This window comes from Engystomops pustulosus, chromosome 9 (genome assembly GCF_040894005.1).
Source record: "Engystomops pustulosus chromosome 9, aEngPut4.maternal, whole genome shotgun sequence".
NCBI classification, from domain to species: domain Eukaryota; kingdom Metazoa; phylum Chordata; class Amphibia; order Anura; family Leptodactylidae; genus Engystomops; species Engystomops pustulosus.
The window spans coordinates 112,447,500-112,466,568 of NC_092419.1; the positions used below are offsets into that span (position 1 = coordinate 112,447,500).

General features: G+C 45.7%; 1 protein-coding gene across 7 annotated transcripts in view; it reads left to right on the forward strand.

The window, feature by feature from the left end:
- The window catches only part of LOC140078023 (collagen alpha-1(V) chain-like), a 347,730-nt gene that overhangs the window by 313,750 nt on the left and 14,911 nt on the right, over positions 1 to 19,069 (forward strand). For 6 of the 7 annotated variants that reach the window (XR_011849878.1, XM_072125797.1, XM_072125796.1 and 3 more), the window contains 18 exons: positions 6,938 to 6,991; positions 7,857 to 7,964; positions 8,051 to 8,104; positions 8,215 to 8,322; positions 8,409 to 8,462; positions 8,552 to 8,605; positions 8,688 to 8,741; positions 8,819 to 8,872; positions 8,952 to 9,059; positions 9,160 to 9,213; positions 9,293 to 9,346; positions 13,781 to 13,888; positions 14,081 to 14,134; positions 14,738 to 14,773; positions 14,852 to 14,905; positions 14,987 to 15,248; positions 16,473 to 16,585; positions 18,653 to 18,721. Coding sequence is in view for 6 of the 7 variants with exons in the window: in XM_072125797.1 (XP_071981898.1) it covers positions 6,938 to 6,991; positions 7,857 to 7,964; positions 8,051 to 8,104; positions 8,215 to 8,322; positions 8,409 to 8,462; positions 8,552 to 8,605; positions 8,688 to 8,741; positions 8,819 to 8,872; positions 8,952 to 9,059; positions 9,160 to 9,213; positions 9,293 to 9,346; positions 13,781 to 13,888; positions 14,081 to 14,134; positions 14,738 to 14,773; positions 14,852 to 14,905; positions 14,987 to 15,248; positions 16,473 to 16,585; positions 18,653 to 18,721 (1,452 nt within the window). In the remaining variant the exon portion in view is untranslated. Of the gene's footprint in view, positions 1 to 6,937; positions 6,992 to 7,856; positions 7,965 to 8,050; positions 8,105 to 8,214; positions 8,323 to 8,408; positions 8,463 to 8,551; positions 8,606 to 8,687; positions 8,742 to 8,818; positions 8,873 to 8,951; positions 9,060 to 9,159; positions 9,214 to 9,292; positions 9,347 to 13,780; positions 13,889 to 14,080; positions 14,135 to 14,737; positions 14,774 to 14,851; positions 14,906 to 14,986; positions 15,249 to 16,472; positions 16,586 to 18,652; positions 18,722 to 18,767; positions 18,837 to 19,069 lie in introns of all 7 variants that reach the window. The other variant, XM_072125794.1, reaches the window with a different exon arrangement.

Genomic DNA, 19,069 nt, shown 5'->3' on the forward strand with positions numbered 1-19,069 from the left:
GTCTACTACTACAATTATACTAGGAGGACGTGTCCTCTGGATACATGACCCTGTATATGTACACCTCCACTATATACAGTGCGGGGGTCTACTACTACAATTATACTAGGAGGATGTGTCCTCTGGATACATGACCCTGTATATCTACACCTCCACTATATACAGTGCCGGGGTCTACTACTACAATTATACTAGGAGGACGTGTCCTCTGGATACATGACCCTGTATATCTACACCTCCACTATATACAGTGCCGGGGTCTACTACTACAATTATACTAGGAGGATGTGTCCTCTGGATACATGACCCTGTATATGTACACCTCCACTATATACAGTGCGGGGTCTACTACTACAATTATACTAGGAGGATGTGTCCTCTGGATACATGACCTGTATATCTACACCTCCACTATATACAGTGCCGGGGTCTACTACTACAATTATACTAGGAGGATGTGTCCTCTGGATACATGACCTGTATATCTACACCTCCACTATATACAGTGCCGGGGTCTACTACTACAATTATACTAGGAGGATGTGTCCTCTGGATACATGACCCTGTATATCTACACCTCCACTATATACAGTGCCGGGGTCTACTACTACAATTATACTAGGAGGATGTGTCCTCTGGATACATGACCTGTATATCTACACCTCCACTATATACAGTGCGGGGTCTACTACTACAATTATACTAGGAGGATGTGTCCTCTGGATACATGACCCTGTATATGTACACCTCCACTATATACAGTGCGGGGTCTACTACTACAATTATACTAGGAGGACGTGTCCTCTGGATACATGACCCTGTATATGTACACCTCCACTATATACAGTGCCGGGGTCTACTACTACAATTATACTAGGAGGATGTGTCCTCTGGATACATGACCCTGTATATGTACACCTCCACTATATACAGTGCCGGGGTCTACTACTACAATTATACTAGGAGGACGTGTCCTCTGGATACATGACCCTGTATATGTACACCTCCACTATATACAGTGCCGGGGTCTACTACTACAATTATACTAGGAGGATGCGTCCTCTGGATACATGACCTGTATATCTACACCTCCACTATATACAGTGCCGGGGTCTACTACTACAATTATACTAGGAGGATGCGTCCTCTGGATACATGATCTGTATATCTACACCTCCACTATATACAGTGCCGCGGTCTACTACTACAATTATACTAGGAGGATGTGTCCTCTGGATACATGACCCTGTATATGTACACCTCCACTATATACAGTGCAGGGTCTACTACTACAATTATACTAGGAGGATGCGTCCTCTGGATACATGACCTGTATATCTACACCTCCACTATATACAGTGCCGGGGTCTACTACTACAATTATACTAGGAGGATGTGTCCTCTGGATACATGACCCTGTATATGTACACCTCCACTATATACAGTGCAGGGTCTACTACTACAATTATACTAGGAGGATGCGTCCTCTGGATACATGACCTGTATATCTACACCTCCACTATATACAGTGCCGGGGTCTACTACTACAATTATACTAGGAGGATGTGTCCTCTGGATACATGACCTGTATATCTACACCTCCACTATATACAGTGCCGGGGTCTACTACTACAATTATACTAGGAGGATGTGTCCTCTGGATACATGACCTGTATATCTACACCTCCACTATATACAGTGCCGGGGTCTACTACTACAATTATACTAGGAGGATGCGTCCTCTGGATACATGACCTGTATATCTACACCTCCACTATATACAGTGCCGGGGTCTACTACTACAATTATACTAGGAGGATGTGTCCTCTGGATACATGACCTGTATATCTACACCTCCACTATATACAGTGCCGGGGTCTACTACTACAATTATACTAGGAGGATGTGTCCTCTGGATACATGACCTGTATATGTACACCTCCACTATATACAGTGCCGGGGTCTACTACTACAATTATACTAGGAGGACGTGTCCTCTGGATACATGACCCTGTATATGTACACCTCCACTATATACAGTGCCGGGGTCTACTACTACAATTATACTAGGAGGATGTGTCCTCTGGATACATGACCTGTATATCTACACCTCCACTATATACAGTGCCGGGGTCTACTACTACAATTATACTAGGAGGATGTGTCCTCTGGATACATGACCCTGTATATCTACACCTCCACTATATACAGTGCCGGGGTCTACTACTACAATTATACTAGGAGGATGTGTCCTCTGGATACATGACCCTGTATATGTACACCTCCACTATATACAGTGCCGGGGTCTACTACTACAATTATACTAGGAGGATGTGTCCTCTGGATACATGACCCTGTATATCTACACCTCCACTATATACAGTGCCGGGGTCTACTACTACAATTATACTAGGAGGATGTGTCCTCTGGATACATGACCCTGTATATGTACACCTCCACTATATACAGTGCCGGGGTCTACTACTACAATTATACTAGGAGGATGTGTCCTCTGGATACATGACCCTGTATATGTACACCTCCACTATATACAGTGCCGGGGTCTACTACTACAATTATACTAGGAGGATGTGTCCTCTGGATACATGACCTGTATATGTACACCTCCACTATATACAGTGCCGGGGTCTACTACTACAATTATACTAGGAGGATGTGTCCTCTGGATACATGACCTGTATATCTACACCTCCACTATATACAGTGCCGGGGTCTACTACTACAATTATACTAGGAGGATGTGTCCTCTGGATACATGACCTGTATATCTACACCTCCACTATATACAGTGCCGGGGTCTACTACTATAATTATACTAGGAGGATGTGTCCTCTGGATACATGACCTGTATATGTACACCTCCACTATATACAGTGCCGGGGTCTACTACTACAATTATACTAGGAGGATGTGTCCTCTGGATACATAACCTGTATATCTACACCTCCACTATATACAGTGCCGGGGTCTACTACTACAATTATACTAGGAGGATGTGTCCTCTGGATACATGACCTGTATATCTACACCTCCACTATATACAGTGCCGGGGTCTACTACTACAATTATACTAGGAGGATGCGTCCTCTGGATACATGACCCTGTATATCTACACCTCCACTATATACAGTGCCGGGGTCTACTACTACAATTATACTAGGAGGATGTGTCCTCTGGATACATGACCTGTATATCTACACCTCCACTATATACAGTGCCGGGGTCTACTACTACAATTATACTAGGAGGATGTGTCCTCTGGATACATGACCTGTATATCTACACCTCCACTATATACAGTGCCGGGGTCTACTACTATAATTATACTAGGAGGATGTGTCCTCTGGATACATGACCTGTATATGTACACCTCCACTATATACAGTGCCGGGGTCTACTACTACAATTATACTAGGAGGATGTGTCCTCTGGATACATGACCCTGTATATCTACACCTCCACTATATACAGTGCCGGGGTCTACTACTACAATTATACTAGGAGGATGTGTCCTCTGGATACATGACCTGTATATCTACACCTCCACTATATACAGTGCCGGGGTCTACTACTACAATTATACTAGGAGGATGTGTCCTCTGGATACATGACCTGTATATCTACACCTCCACTATATACAGTGCCGGGGTCTACTACTACAATTATACTAGGAGGATGTGTCCTCTGGATACATGACCCTGTATATCTACACCTCCACTATATACAGTGCCGGGGTCTACTACTACAATTATACTAGGAGGATGTGTCCTCTGGATACATGACCTGTATATCTACACCTCCACTATATACAGTGCCGGGGTCTACTACTACAATTATACTAGGAGGATGCGTCCTCCGGATACATGACCTGTATATCTACACCTCCACTATATACAGTGCCGGGGTCTACTACTACAATTATACTAGGAGGATGTGTCCTCTGGATACATGACCCTGTATATGTACACCTCCACTATATACAGTGCGGGGGTCTACTACTACAATTATACTAGGAGGATGTGTCCTCTGGATACATGACCTGTATATCTACACCTCCACTATATACAGTGCCGGGGTCTACTACTACAATTATACTAGGAGGATGTGCCCTCTGGATACATGACCTGTATATCTACACCTCCACTATATACAGTGCCGGGGTCTACTACTACAATTATACTAGGAGGATGTGTCCTCTGGATACATGACCTGTATATCTACACCTCCACTATATACAGTGCCGGGGTCTACTACTATAATTATACTAGGAGGATGTGTCCTCTGGATACATGACCCTGTATATCTACACCTCCACTATATACAGTGCCGGGGTCTACTACTACAATTATACTAGGAGGATGTGTCCTCTGGATACATGACCCTGTATATGTACACCTCCACTATATACAGTGCCGGGGTCTACTACTACAATTATACTAGGAGGACGTGTCCTCTGGATACATGACCCTGTATATCTACACCTCCACTATATACAGTGCCGGGGTCTACTACTACAATTATACTAGGAGGATGTGTCCTCTGGATACATGACCTGTATATCTACACCTCCACTATATACAGTGCCGGGGTCTACTACTACAATTATACTAGGAGGATGTGTCCTCTGGATACATGACCCTGTATATGTACACCTCCACTATATACAGTGCCGCGGTCTACTACTACAATTATACTAGGAGGATGTGTCCTCTGGATACATGATCTGTATATGTACACCTCCACTATATACAGTGCCGGGGTCTACTACTACAATTATACTAGGAGGATGCGTCCTCTGGATACATGACCCTGTATATGTACACCTCCACTATATACAGTGCCGGGGTCTACTACTACAATTATACTAGGAGGATGTGTCCTCTGGATACATGACCTGTATATCTACACCTCCACTATATACAGTGCCGGGGTCTACTACTACAATTATACTAGGAGGATGTGTCCTCTGGATACATGATCTGTATATCTACACCTCCACTATATACAGTGCCGGGGTCTACTACTACAATTATACTAGGAGGATGCGTCCTCTGGATACATGATCTGTATATCTACACCTCCACTATATACAGTGCCGGGGTCTTCTACTACAATTATACTAGGAGGACGTGTCCTCTGGATACATGACCCTGTATATGTACACCTCCACTATATACAGTGCCGGGGTCTACTACTACAATTATACTAGGAGGATGTGTCCTCTGGATACATGACCCTGTATATGTACACCTCCACTATATACAGTGCCGGGGTCTACTACTACAATTATACTAGGAGGATGTGTCCTCTGGATACATGACCTGTATATCTACACCTCCACTATATACAGTGCCGGGGTCTACTACTACAATTATACTAGGAGGATGTGTCCTCTGGATACATGACCTGTATATCTACACCTCCACTATATACAGTGCCGGGGTCTACTACTATAATTATACTAGGAGGATGCGTCCTCTGGATACATGACCTGTATATCTACACCTCCACTATATACAGTGCCGGGGTCTACTACTACAATTATACTAGGAGGATGTGTCCTCTGGATACATAACCTGTATATCTACACCTCCACTATATACAGTGCCGGGGTCTACTACTACAATTATACTAGGAGGATGTGTCCTCTGGATACATGACCCTGTATATCTACACCTCCACTATATACAGTGCCGGGGTCTACTACTACAATTATACTAGGAGGATGTGTCCTCTGGATACATGACCTGTATATCTACACCTCCACTATATACAGTGCCGGGGTCTACTACTACAATTATACTAGGAGGACGTGTCCTCTGGATACATGACCCTGTATATGTACACCTCCACTATATACAGTGCCGGGGTCTACTACTACAATTATACTAGGAGGATGCGTCCTCTGGATACATGACCCTGTATATCTACACCTCCACTATATACAGTGCCGGGGTCTACTACTACAATTATACTAGGAGGACGTGTCCTCTGGATACATGACCTGTATATCTACACCTCCACTATATACAGTGCCGGGGTCTACTACTACAATTATACTAGGAGGATGCGTCCTCTGGATACATGACCTGTATATCTACACCTCCACTATATACAGTGCCGGGGTCTACTACTATAATTATACTAGGAGGATGTGTCCTCTGGATACATGACCCTGTATATCTACACCTCCACTATATACAGTGCCGGGGTCTACTACTACAATTATACTAGGAGGATGTGTCCTCTGGATACATGACCTGTATATCTACACCTCCACTATATACAGTGCCGGGGTCTACTACTATAATTATACTAGGAGGATGTGTCCTCTGGATACATGACCCTGTATATCTACACCTCCACTATATACAGTGCCGGGGTCTACTACTACAATTATACTAGGAGGATGCGTCCTCTGGATACATGACCTGTATATGTACACCTCCACTATATACAGTGCGGGGGTCTACTACTACAATTATACTAGGAGGATGTGTCCTCTGGATACATGACCTGTATATCTACACCTCCACTATATACAGTGCCGGGGTCTACTACTACAATTATACTAGGAGGATGTGTCCTCTGGATACATGACCTGTATATCTACACCTCCACTATATACAGTGCCGGGGTCTACTACTACAATTATACTAGGAGGATGCGTCCTCTGGATACATGACCTGTATATGTACACCTCCACTATATACAGTGCCGGGGTCTACTACTACAATTATACTAGGAGGATGTGTCCTCTGGATACATGACCCTGTATATGTACACCTCCACTATATACAGTGCCGGGGTCTACTACTACAATTATACTAGGAGGATGTGTCCTCTGGATACTACATCTTGCAGGCACTGCGCTTCCTGCCATTATTTACAGGTAATTTTTCTTCCTTCTCTTTAGGGTTTGCCCGGACCCCCTGGTGAGAAGGGAGAGACTGGAGATGTTGGTCAGATGGTAAGTGCTATGGGGAGAGGCCGCAGCTATTGGCTGACCTTTCACCCTGCGTACACTTTGCATATAATGGAGCAGTCAGTAATGGGAAAAGGTGCACAAAATCCGACTCCAGCAGAGAGCAACTAACAGCGTGAGGGGAGCAACACTTGGACTCCGCAGCAGTCATAGTCCTTACATGGATTTACAGATCTCTGCTCCATGTGAATGGGATTGGATTCTGGAGATGTAAATTGATTCTGCCGCAGCCATTACTGCACCAGTGTCAGTGGCCTCAGGGTCATCTCATTGACACGTGAGGTTGGGACATTCCCCCGCTACCAGGATCCAGTTATGATGTATACATCGCTCTTGTATCCTCATTATACAACAAAGTAGAAGCAGAATTTATTTACTACTTCACTGGAGGCAGAAATCCCTTCCTGATACCGGAGTGAATCTATAGAGACAGACTTTGTACACTATAGCTCAGCCTGGGTATAGCGCAGCCATATATCTCTATTACCCCTAATAGATAGGTCATTAGATTCTGAGAATGAGAGTCTATGTGTAAAAATAGTATAATATACAGAATATGAGATGCCCCCATTAATGCAGCAGCTGTAACATCATATATATATATATATACACAGATATATATATATCAGCACACGGCTCATACATGGGGATTCCTCCAGCATTTTCCCATCTTGCGTTTGGTAAACATTTGCACCAAATGTCAAAACTAGAAATACTAGGAAACAACCAGCAGAAAAAAAACTAACGCTTTACTTATTGTGAACATCCGGACTGTAGAGAGAATGATATAAAATGTGGAGGCGTCTGCTCAGAAATACAAGCTGTGACCTGACGGATTTATCTTATATAGGGTCCACCTGGTCCCCCCGGCCCTAGGGGTCCTAATGGTCCTCCCGGAGCAGACGGTCCACAAGGTCCTCCTGGAGGAATTGGTAATCCAGGTCCAGTGGGAGAGAAGGTAAGTGATGTTCAAGGTCAGTTGTTACGCTGGAAGCTGATGTCTTACAATATATACACGTCTTATTTTACCCAATTTATTGGCAGGGTGACCCTGGAGAGGCCGGAGAACCTGGTCTTCCTGGAGAACTTGGACCACCAGTAAGTAGACACTGATTTCTCTGCATTATATTTGACTTATCTGATGAAAATGTGAAGGTTTTTATTAATTGTGATATTACAATTACAATGTTTGTTCATTTTTGTTCCAGGGCCCTAAAGGCGAAAGAGGAGAAAAAGGAGAAGCCGGTCTTCAAGGTTCTGCTGGTCCTCCTGGTCCAAAAGGTCCCCCCGGTGATGATGGTCCAAAGGGTAGCCCCGTAAGTGTATTCATGGTGGTCTCTTCTCTGAGGTCCATGATTCTCTCTACATCTCTATGATGAGTAACTTCCTCCATGTTTCCCAGGGTCCAGTTGGATTTCCTGGGGATCCCGGTCCTCCTGGTGAATCTGGACCTGCTGTAAGTAGTACACAAATGCTTTCTGGTCCTGCATTCAGAAGATATTAATACCAAAGATGGAGAATCATTGTTTACTATCTATTCTCAAGGGTCAAGATGGACCTCCTGGTGATAAGGGAGACGATGGAGAATCTGGTCAACCTGTGAGTACCAACTCTGCAAGTACTCACCATTCCAGGTCATATAACTACGACTGCAAATTATATCTCATCCTCTCCTATGTAGGGATCACCTGGTCCGACTGGAGAGCCTGGTCCATCTGGTCCACCAGGGAAGAGGGTGAGTATCCCCAGCGGACATTTACAAAACTCTGGAGAGAACACGTGGCCTCTAATGCTCTTCTCTCCATGTGACAGGGTCCTCCTGGCCCTGCAGGTCCTGAAGGCCGACAAGGAGAAAAAGGGGCTAAGGTAAGTCAGGTTCTCCAGAGGTTTGGACCTATCTGCTGCAGGTGAATCCCTCCAACACTTGTATTTCCTATTCCTTAAGGGTGAACCAGGCTTGGAGGGTCCTTCTGGAAAGACGGGTCCTGTCGGTCCTCAAGGTGCTCCAGGAAAACCTGGTCCAGAAGGTTTAAGAGGAATTCCAGGACCTGTGGTGAGTAACTGTGGGGATGCAACTGAAACATCTATGATGAAGCTTTTCATAAAAATAACATGAAATGCAGAGCTGAGAAGATATTGTAACTCTATTTCAGGGAGAACAAGGTTTTCCTGGCTCCACCGGCCCCGATGGTCCCCCAGGTCCAATGGTTAGTAGAACTTTTATAGTCCTGATTCCAGGGTCCATGTGGTTCTGGCTTATGCTCTTATCTTGCTCTTCCACCGCAGGGTCCACCAGGTCTTCCAGGACTGAAGGGAGACTCGGGTCCCAAAGGAGAGAAGGTGAGTGACGCTTGATCCATATGTGACCAATCAGACCACGGTCTTCATCTGCTCCAGTGAAACCTTTATATCCTCCGTCTATGATGATATAATCTAGAAGTGCTCCTTACACCCTGCAATCATTGTGCAGACGTAATGCTAGGGTGCTAGCAACGAGGGTGCACACCCCAGGAGGCAAAAGGAAGGTCAAGCACTCCACTCCATGCAAGTTCATGGTTTTCAAATTATCAGTGGTCACCTCCCGTATCAGTACAGAACTACCTCCTGAAGACCTACCTCCATACACCGCTGTATGACAAAGACCATAACGGCCAAAACTTTACACATTGTAGGAAATGATGGTAATTCCAAGCAGTGCTGGACCCTCATCAGGCAGGTCAGATCCGTGCATCATCAAAGGGAATGTCTCTATATAGAGAACACTTACCCAGCATTACATTACTACTGATAATAGATGATGTCACAGCTTATCTCCTCCCCCCTCCCTGTACAATGACCTCTATATAGATAACACTGACCCATCATTACATTACTACTGATAATAGATGATGTCACAGCTTATCTCCTCCCCCTCCCTGTACAAGGACCTCTATATAGATAACACTGACCCATCATTACATCACTACTGACAATAGATGATGTCACAGCTTATCTCCTCCCCCTCCCTGTACAATGTCCTCTTTATAGATAACACTGACCCATCATTACATCACTACTGACAATAGATGATGTCACAGCTTATCTCCTCCCCCTCCCTGTACAATGGCCTCTATATATATGACAATGACCCATCATTACATCACTACTGACAATAGATGATGTCACAGCTTATCTCCTCCCCCTACCAGTACAATGACCTCTATATAGATAACACTGACCCATCATTACATCACTACTGACAATAGATGATGTCACAGCTTATCTCCTCCCCCCCTCCCTGTACCATGACCTCTATATAGATAACACTGACCCATCATTACATCACTACTGATAATAGATGATGTCACAGCTTATCTCCTCCCCCTCCCTGCACAATGACCTCTATATAGAGAACACTGACCCATCATTACATCCCTACTGACAATAGATGATGTCGGAGCTTATCTCCTCCCCCTCCCTGTACAATGACCTCTATATAGATAACACTGACCCATCATTACATCACTACTGATAATAGATGATGTCACAGCTTATCTCCTCCCCCTCCCTGTACAATGACCTCTATATAGATAACACTGACCCATCATTACATCACTACTGACAATAGATGATGTCACAGCTTATCCCCCCCCTGTACAATGACCTCTATATAGATAACACTGACCCATCATTACATCACTACTGACAATAGATGATGTCACAGCTTATCTCCTCCCCCTCCCTGTACAATGACCTCTACATAGATAACACTGACCCATCATTACATCACTACTGACAATAGATGATGTCACAGCTTATCTACTCCCCTTCCCTGTACAATGACCTCTATATAGATAACACTGACCCATCATTACATCACTACTGACAATAGATGATGTCACAGCTTATCTCCTCCCCCTCCCTGTACAATGACCTCTATATAGATAACACTGACCCATCATTACATCACTACTGACAATAGATGATGTCACAGCTTATCTCCTCCCCCTCCCTGTACAATGACCTCTATATATATGACAATGACCCATCATTACATCACTACTGACAATAGATGATGTCACAGCTTATACCCTCCCCCTCCTGTACAATGACCTCTATATAGATAACACTGACCCATCATTACATCACTACTGACAATAGATGATGTCACAGCTTATCTCCCCCCTCCCTGTACAATGACCTCTATATAGATAACACTGACCCATCATTACATCACTACTGATAATAGATGATGTCACAGCTTATCTCCTCCCACCTCCCTGTACAATGTCCTCTATATAGAGAACACTGACCCATCATTACATCACTACTGACAATAGATGATGTCACAGCTTATCTCCTCCCCCTCCCTGTACAAGGACCTCTATATAGATAACACTGACCCATCATTACATCACTACTGACAATAGATGATGTCACAGCTTATCTCCTCCCCCTCCCTGTACAATGTCCTCTTTATAGATAACACTGACCCATCATTACATCACTACTGACAATAGATGATGTCACAGCTTATCTCCTCCCCCTCCCTGTACAATGCCCTCTATATAGATAACACTGACCCATCATTACATCACTACTGACAATAGATGATGTCACAGCTTATACCCTCCCCCTCCCTGTACAATGACCTCTATACAGATAACACTGACCCATCATTACATCACTACTGACAATATATGATGTCACAGCTTATCTCCTCCCCCTCCCTGTACAATGACCTCTATACAGATAACACTGACCCATCATTACATCACTACTGACAATAAATGATGTCACAGCTTATCTCCTCCTCCTCCCTGTACAATGACCTCTATATAGATAACACTGACCCATCATTACATCACTACTGACAATAGATGATGTCACAGCTTATCTCCTCCCCCTCCCTGTACAATGACCTCTATATATATGACAATGACCCATCATTACATCACTACTGACAATAGATGATGTCACAGCTTATACCCTCCCCCTCCTGTATAATGACCTCTATATAGATAACACTGACCCATCATTACATCACTACTGACAATAGATGATGTCACAGCTTATCTCCCCCCTCCCTGTACAATGACCTCTATATAGATAACACTGACCCATCATTACATCACTACTGATAATAGATGATGTCACAGCTTATCTCCTCCCACCTCCCTGTACAATGTCCTCTATATAGAGAACACTGACCCATCATTACATCACTACTGACAATAGATGATGTCACAGCTTATCTCCTCCCCCTCCCTGTACAATGACCTCTATATAGATAACACTGACCCATCATTACATTACTACTGATAATAGATGATGTCACAGCTTATCTCCTCCCCCTCCCTGTACAATGACCTCTATATAGATACCACTGACCCATCATTACATCACTACTGACAATAGATGATGTCACAGCTTATCTCCTCCTCCTCCCTGTACAATGACCTCTATATAGATAACACTGACCCATCATTACATCACTACTGACAATAGATGATGTCACAGCGTATCTCCTCCCCCTCCCTGTACAATGACCTCTATATAGATAACACTGACCCATCATTACATCACTACTGACAATAGATGATGTCACAGCTTATCTCCTCCCCCTCCCTGTACAATGACCTCTATATAGATAACACTGACCCATCATTACATTACTACTGATAATAGATGATGTCACAGCTTATCTCCTCCCTGTACAATGACCTCTATATAGATAACACTGACCCATCATTACATCACTACTGACAATAGATAATGTCACAGCTTATCTCCTCCCCCTCCCTGTACAATGACCTCTATACAGATAACACTGACCCATCATTACATCACTACTGACAATAGATAATGTCACAGCTTATCTCCTCCCCCTCCCTGTACAAGGACCTCTATATAGATAACACTGACCCATCATTACATCACTACTGACAATAGATGATGTCACAGCTTATCTCCTCCCCCTCCCTGTACAATGCCCTCTATATAGATAACACTGACCCATCATTATATCACTACTGACAATAGATGATGTCACAGCTTATCTCCTCCCCCCTCCCTGTACAATGCCCTCTATATAGATAACACTGACCCATCATTATATCACTACTGACAATAGATGATGTCACAGCTTATCTCCTCCCCCTCCCTGTACAAGGACCTCTATATAGATAACACTGACCCATCATTACATCACTACTGACAATAGATGATGTCACAGCTTATCTCCTCCCCCTCCCTGTACAATGCCCTCTATATAGATAACACTGACCCATCATTACATCACTACTGACAATAGATGATGTCACTGCTTATCTCCTCCCCCTCCCTGTACAATGGCCTCTATATATATGACAATGACCCATCATTACATCACTACTGACAATAGATGATGTCACAGCTTATACCCTCCCCCTCCTGTATAATGACCCCTATATAGATAACACTGACCCATCATTACATCACTACTGACAATAGATGATGTCACAGCTTATCTCCCCCCTCCCTGTACAATGACCTCTATATAGATAACACTGACCCATCATTACATCACTACTGATAATAGATGATGTCACAGCTTATCTCCTCCCCCTCTCTGTATATAGATAATTTGGCTGCAGGCTATGGCCTTGTGGCTGCAGTAAAGCAGATGATAAAATGCTGCTCGTTGAGCTTAGGCAGATCAGAGATTGAAACCGACTTAGGAAATTGCTTCTTTTGATGTGCGATTGCCCTGAGTTATTGAAGAAGATTTCATACATGACGACCTTCCCATCGTAGGGTCATCCTGGATTGATCGGTCTGATCGGGCCTCCAGGAGAACAAGGTGAAAAGGGAGATCGTGGTCTTCCAGGTCCTCAAGGTTCTCAAGGATCCAAAGGAGAACAGGTAAAACATCCTGAACTTCCCGACAAATGATTCAGCGGCGTCAGGAATGATATCCGTGCAGCATGACCCAAACATTAGCTGGGGGTTACAAGTTCTAGAAGAGGCAGAGCTGCGATCCGTCACCACCAAGAGGATCCTGATATGAGCAGACGATGGTGCGCACTCCTCAGTGATGGATCTCTTCTCTTGCAGGGTATCCTTGGCCCGTCCGGTCCTGTTGGTCCCCCCGGCCCCCCTGGATTGCCAGTATGTATTCAGCTATCATTTTCATCCTGTATAAGATGGCGTCAGGACCTCTACTGCCAGTAGATGGATCTAGAGCCGTCCTGAGGCCCAAGGCTTCATTGCTGGTCTGGAAAGATCCTGTATAAGATGGCGTCAGGACCTCTACTGCCAGTAGATGGATCTAGAGCCGTCCTGAGGCCCAAGGCTTCATTGCTGGTCTGGAAAGATCCTGTATAAGATGGCGTCAGGACCTCTACTGCCAGTAGATGGATCTAGAGCCGTCCTGAGGCCCAAGGCTTCATTGCTGGTCTGGAAAGATCCTGTATAAGATGGCGTCAGGACCTCTACTGCCAGTAGATTGATCTAGAGCCGTCCTGAGGCCCAAGGCTTCATTGCTGGTCTGGAAAGATCCTGTATAAGATGGCGTCAGGACCTCTACTGCCAGTAGATGGATCTAGAGCCGTCCTGAGGCCCAAGGCTTCATTGCTGGTCTGGAAAGATCCTGTATAAGATGGCGTCAGGACCTCTCTGCTGCCAGTAGATTGATGTAGTGCCCGTCCTGAGGCCCAAAGCTTCATTGCTGCTCTGGAAAGGTGTACATACAAAGTGTGATTTCTCTTTCAGGGTGGTCCCGGACCTAAAGGTGCTAAAGGATCTTCAGTAAGTGCAGGCCTACCTGTCCCATGACCTTGTCCCATTGTGTTCTGCATGTCTTACCATATCTATACTCTCTTCCAGGGTCCAACTGGTCCAAAGGGAGAAACTGGTATTCCCGGCCCACCAGGTCCTCCTGTAAGTGCAGCTTTCCTTTCTAGAACCAAATCTAGCGGCTCTTCATAGAGAAGATGTTACGACTTGTGCTTTCCATTCCAGGGTCCTCCAGGTGAAGTCATCCAACCACTGCCAGTCCAGTCCTCCAAGAGGACCAAGCGTAGCATCGATGCCAGCCAGGTGGTGGATGAAGGGAATGCAGATAACAACTACATGGACTATGCTGACGGCATGGAGGAAATCTTTGGTTCTCTTAACTCGCTTAAACTGGAAATAGAACAGATGAAACACCCATTGGGCACAAAGGGAAACCCGGCCAGAACCTGCAAGGACTTACAGCTTTGTCACCCTGACTTTGCAGATGGTAAGTACATAGTGATTGTCCGCTGATACGGGGTAGTGCAGCCCTGGACCTCGTGTGTGCATCTCCCTGGCTATTGCCCTATACACAGTATGAAGCCTCAGCTCCATGCAGGTCCTGGATTCTCTCCTACACCATTCCCTGAAATCTCGTTATCCGATGACTGATTACAGGCCGCGCTCTGGTCCTGACAATAATTAGAAGGATGTTTCTTGCGACCTCTGATGTTCACGTGTACCTACCAGGAGAGTCTGACCTGGAAAGTGTTACTAGATAGCGGCAGATCATCAAAGGAGGGACAGAAGGAACATGTTCTCTGCAAACACCAGACACTAAATACATTATAGAATTTTACCCTGTGGCATCCTCCCCTATCTCTGTAGTATAATTCAGGGTTGTAGCTTCTCCAAGTGCAGTGGGAGCGTGTCCTCACACTGCTGTGCTCTGTGCTCTCTGCAGCCAGTGTTATGTATTGTCCCTGGAGAGACGTGTAATCATACCTTACACTGCTGTGCTCTGTGCTCTCTGCAGTCAGTGTTATGTATTGTCCCTGGAGAGATGTGTAATCAGACCTCACACTGCTGTGCTCTGTGCTCTCTGCAGTCAGTGTTATGTATTGTCCCTGGAGAGATGTGTAATCAGACCTCACACTGCTGTGCTCTGTGCTCTCTGCAGTCAGTGTTATGTATTGTCCCTGGAGAGATGTGTAATCAGACCTCACACTGCTGTGCTCTGTGCTCTCTGCAGCCAGTGTTATATACTGTCCCTGGAGAGATGTGTAATCATTCCTCACACTGCTGTGCTCTCTGCAGCCAGTGTTATGTATTGTACCTGGAGAGATGTGTAATCAGACTGTTGTGTATGTTAGTAGCAGCAGGACTGTGATACGTGGATTTATATTCCAGAACTGTACTAGGGGTGTGTCCTCACACTGCTGCACCCTTATTTCTGTTGGAATAATGCAGCGGTTATTCAGAGCAGTGATAAGTAGAATCCATTTTCACAGTCCTGCTGCTACAAACAACATAAGTAGTGTTTTATCTTACACTTGATTTCTCCTAGTTTTCCTGGGGACTGGTCTCAGCAGGTCACCCCATTGCAGAGGTCGCTGACCCCAGGTGCCCCGGGGTATTATCATCTGTCTTCAGGACTCGGGGCCGGGAATCATAAATAATGGGGAATGTGCCGTTCCCACGCTCATCCTGCTTCCTTGTCTCCTCCTTCTAGGTGAATATTGGATTGACCCCAACCAGGGCTGCTCCCGCGACTCCTTCAAGGTTTACTGCAATTTCACGGCGGGAGGAGAGTCCTGCATATTCCCCGACAAGAAGTCTGAAGGAGTAAGTGGTGGGGGGGCTGGAAATCTGATAATCACTCGGACAGTCTGCGATGGGTTAATATCGCTCAATCCTTCCATGACCGGGGCTGGGGGCTGTATCACACACATGGGTCCTCGCTCCTGATACTGGTCCATGTGTACAGACCCCATAGGAAGCGGTTTCTGTGTAGTAATCCCCCCATAGACGGACACATGGCGTTAACCCCTTACTCTTCGTCACCCAGACTTGTAGTATCTTCTACCGTAGAGTCGGTTTAGCACCTTGCGGCCTAGTTGGCTCAGTGCTCACAACTAGTGAGAGAAGTTTGCGTGAACTTTTGGAGAAGACTCTGAGTGACCCTGTTCTGCCTGGAGCGATGTATTGATGGGCAGGGAGTAATAGTCTGCAGTCGTCAGATGTAAGAATTACTGCAGCATTAGGCTCCTCTTTTATGTCTGTTCCAGGTTATTGATAGGGTTTTAGTGGCTGAGAACAGAAGGTTTAGCGCCTTCAGGAGAAATGTATCTGTGCTTAAGCCCCTGACGGTGCCGGCCACTGTTATGTATTGTCCCTGGAGAGATGTGTAATCAGACCTCACACTGCTGTGCTCTGTGCTCTCTGCAGCCAGTGTTATGTATTGTCCCTGGAGAGATGTGTAATCAGACCTCACACTGCTGTGCTCTGTGCTCTCTGCAGCCAGTGTTATGTATTGTCCCTGGAGAGATGTGTAATCAGACCTCACACTGCTGTGCTCTGTGCTCTCTGCAGCCAGTGTTATGTATTGTCCCTGGAGAGATGTGTAATCAGACCTCACACTGCTGTGCTCTGTGCTCTCTGCAGCCAGTGTTATGTATTGTCCCTGGAGAGATGTGTAATCAGACCTCACACTGCTGTGCTCTGTGCTCTCTGCAGCCAGTGTTATGTATTGTCCCTGGAGAGATGTGTAATCAGACGTCACACTGCTGTGCTCTGTGCTCTCTGCAGCCAGTGTTATGTATTATCCCTGGAGAGATGTGTAATCAGACCTCACACTGCTGTGCTCTGTGCTCTCTGCATCCAGTGTTATGTATTATCCCTGGAGAGATGTGTAATCAGACCTCACACTGCTGTGCTCTCTGCAGCCAGTGTTATGTATTGTCCCTGGAGAGATGTGTAATCAGACCTCACACTGCTGTGCTCTGTGCTCTCTGCAGCCAGTGTTATGTATTGTCCCTGGAGAGATGTGTAATCAGACCTCACACTGCTGTGCCCTGTGCTCTCTGCAGCCAGTGTTATGTATCGTCCCTGGAGAGATGTGTAATCAGACCTCACACTGCTGTGCTCTGTGCTCTCTGCAGCCAGTGTTATGTATTGTCCCTGGAGAGATGTGTAATCAGACCTCACACTGCTGTGCTCTGTGCTCTCTGCAGCCAGTGTTATGTATTGTCCCTGGAGAGATGTGTAATCATACCTCACACTGCTGTGCTCTGTGCTCTCTGCAGCCAGTGTTATGTATTGTCCCTGGAGAGATGTGTAATCAGACCTCACACTGCTGTGCTCTGTGCTCTCTGCAGCCAGTGTTATGTATTGTCCCTGGAGAGATGTGTAATCAGACCTCACACTGCTGTGCTCTGTGCTCTCTGCAGCCAGTGTTATGTATTGTCCCTGGAGAGATGTGTAATCAGACCTCACACTGCTGTGCTCTGTGCTGTCTGCAGCCAGTGTTATGTATTGTCCCTGGAGAGATGTGTAATCAGACCTCACACTGCTGTGCTCTGTGCTCTCTGCAGCCAGTGTTATGTATTGCCCCTGGAGAGATGTGTAATCAGACCTCACACTGCTGTGCTCTGTGCTCTCTGCAGCCAGTGCTATGTATTATACTGAGGGCGTGTCCTCACACTGCTGTTCTCTTAGCTCTGTGCATTCAGCTGCTCTGCAGCTTTTCCCTTCTGCTCTTAGTGGCTGCTGTACAGCACTTAGTCCCTGGGAGGTTGTGTATACATCACATAAGATCTTCTCAGCGCTGCATAGTTGCCCCTGTCAGGGGCAGTAGTGACGATCTACCCTTATAACTGTGTTTCTTCCTATCCTTTCCATCTCACTATATAGGCTAGAATTACGTCCTGGCCCAAAGAGAACCCAGGCTCGTGGTTCAGTGAATTCAAGCGCGGTAAACTGGTAAGACTCAGCCTTTAGTGTCTGTAACTCGTGTCGTATTTTACAGAGTAAATTGGCTCGATGGCCCAAAGAGCTGCCTGGTACATGGTATAGTCATTACAAGCGGGGCTCTATGGTAAGTGGCTAACCGGGCCGCCCCAGCGCCAGGGGGCCCCGCACTCTGCATGGCACTAACAGCGGGCATGGGCCAGCGCCGCAGCACAACAACATCTGTCTAAGGTGGAACGTGCCACGGGGGGCACAGTACAGACACTGTCCTCTGCCAAGTCACCTGGGACCATCCTGTTACCAGTCCCCAGAACCGTTCTGTACCCTGTCACATGGGGCAGATTTACTTACCCGGTCCTG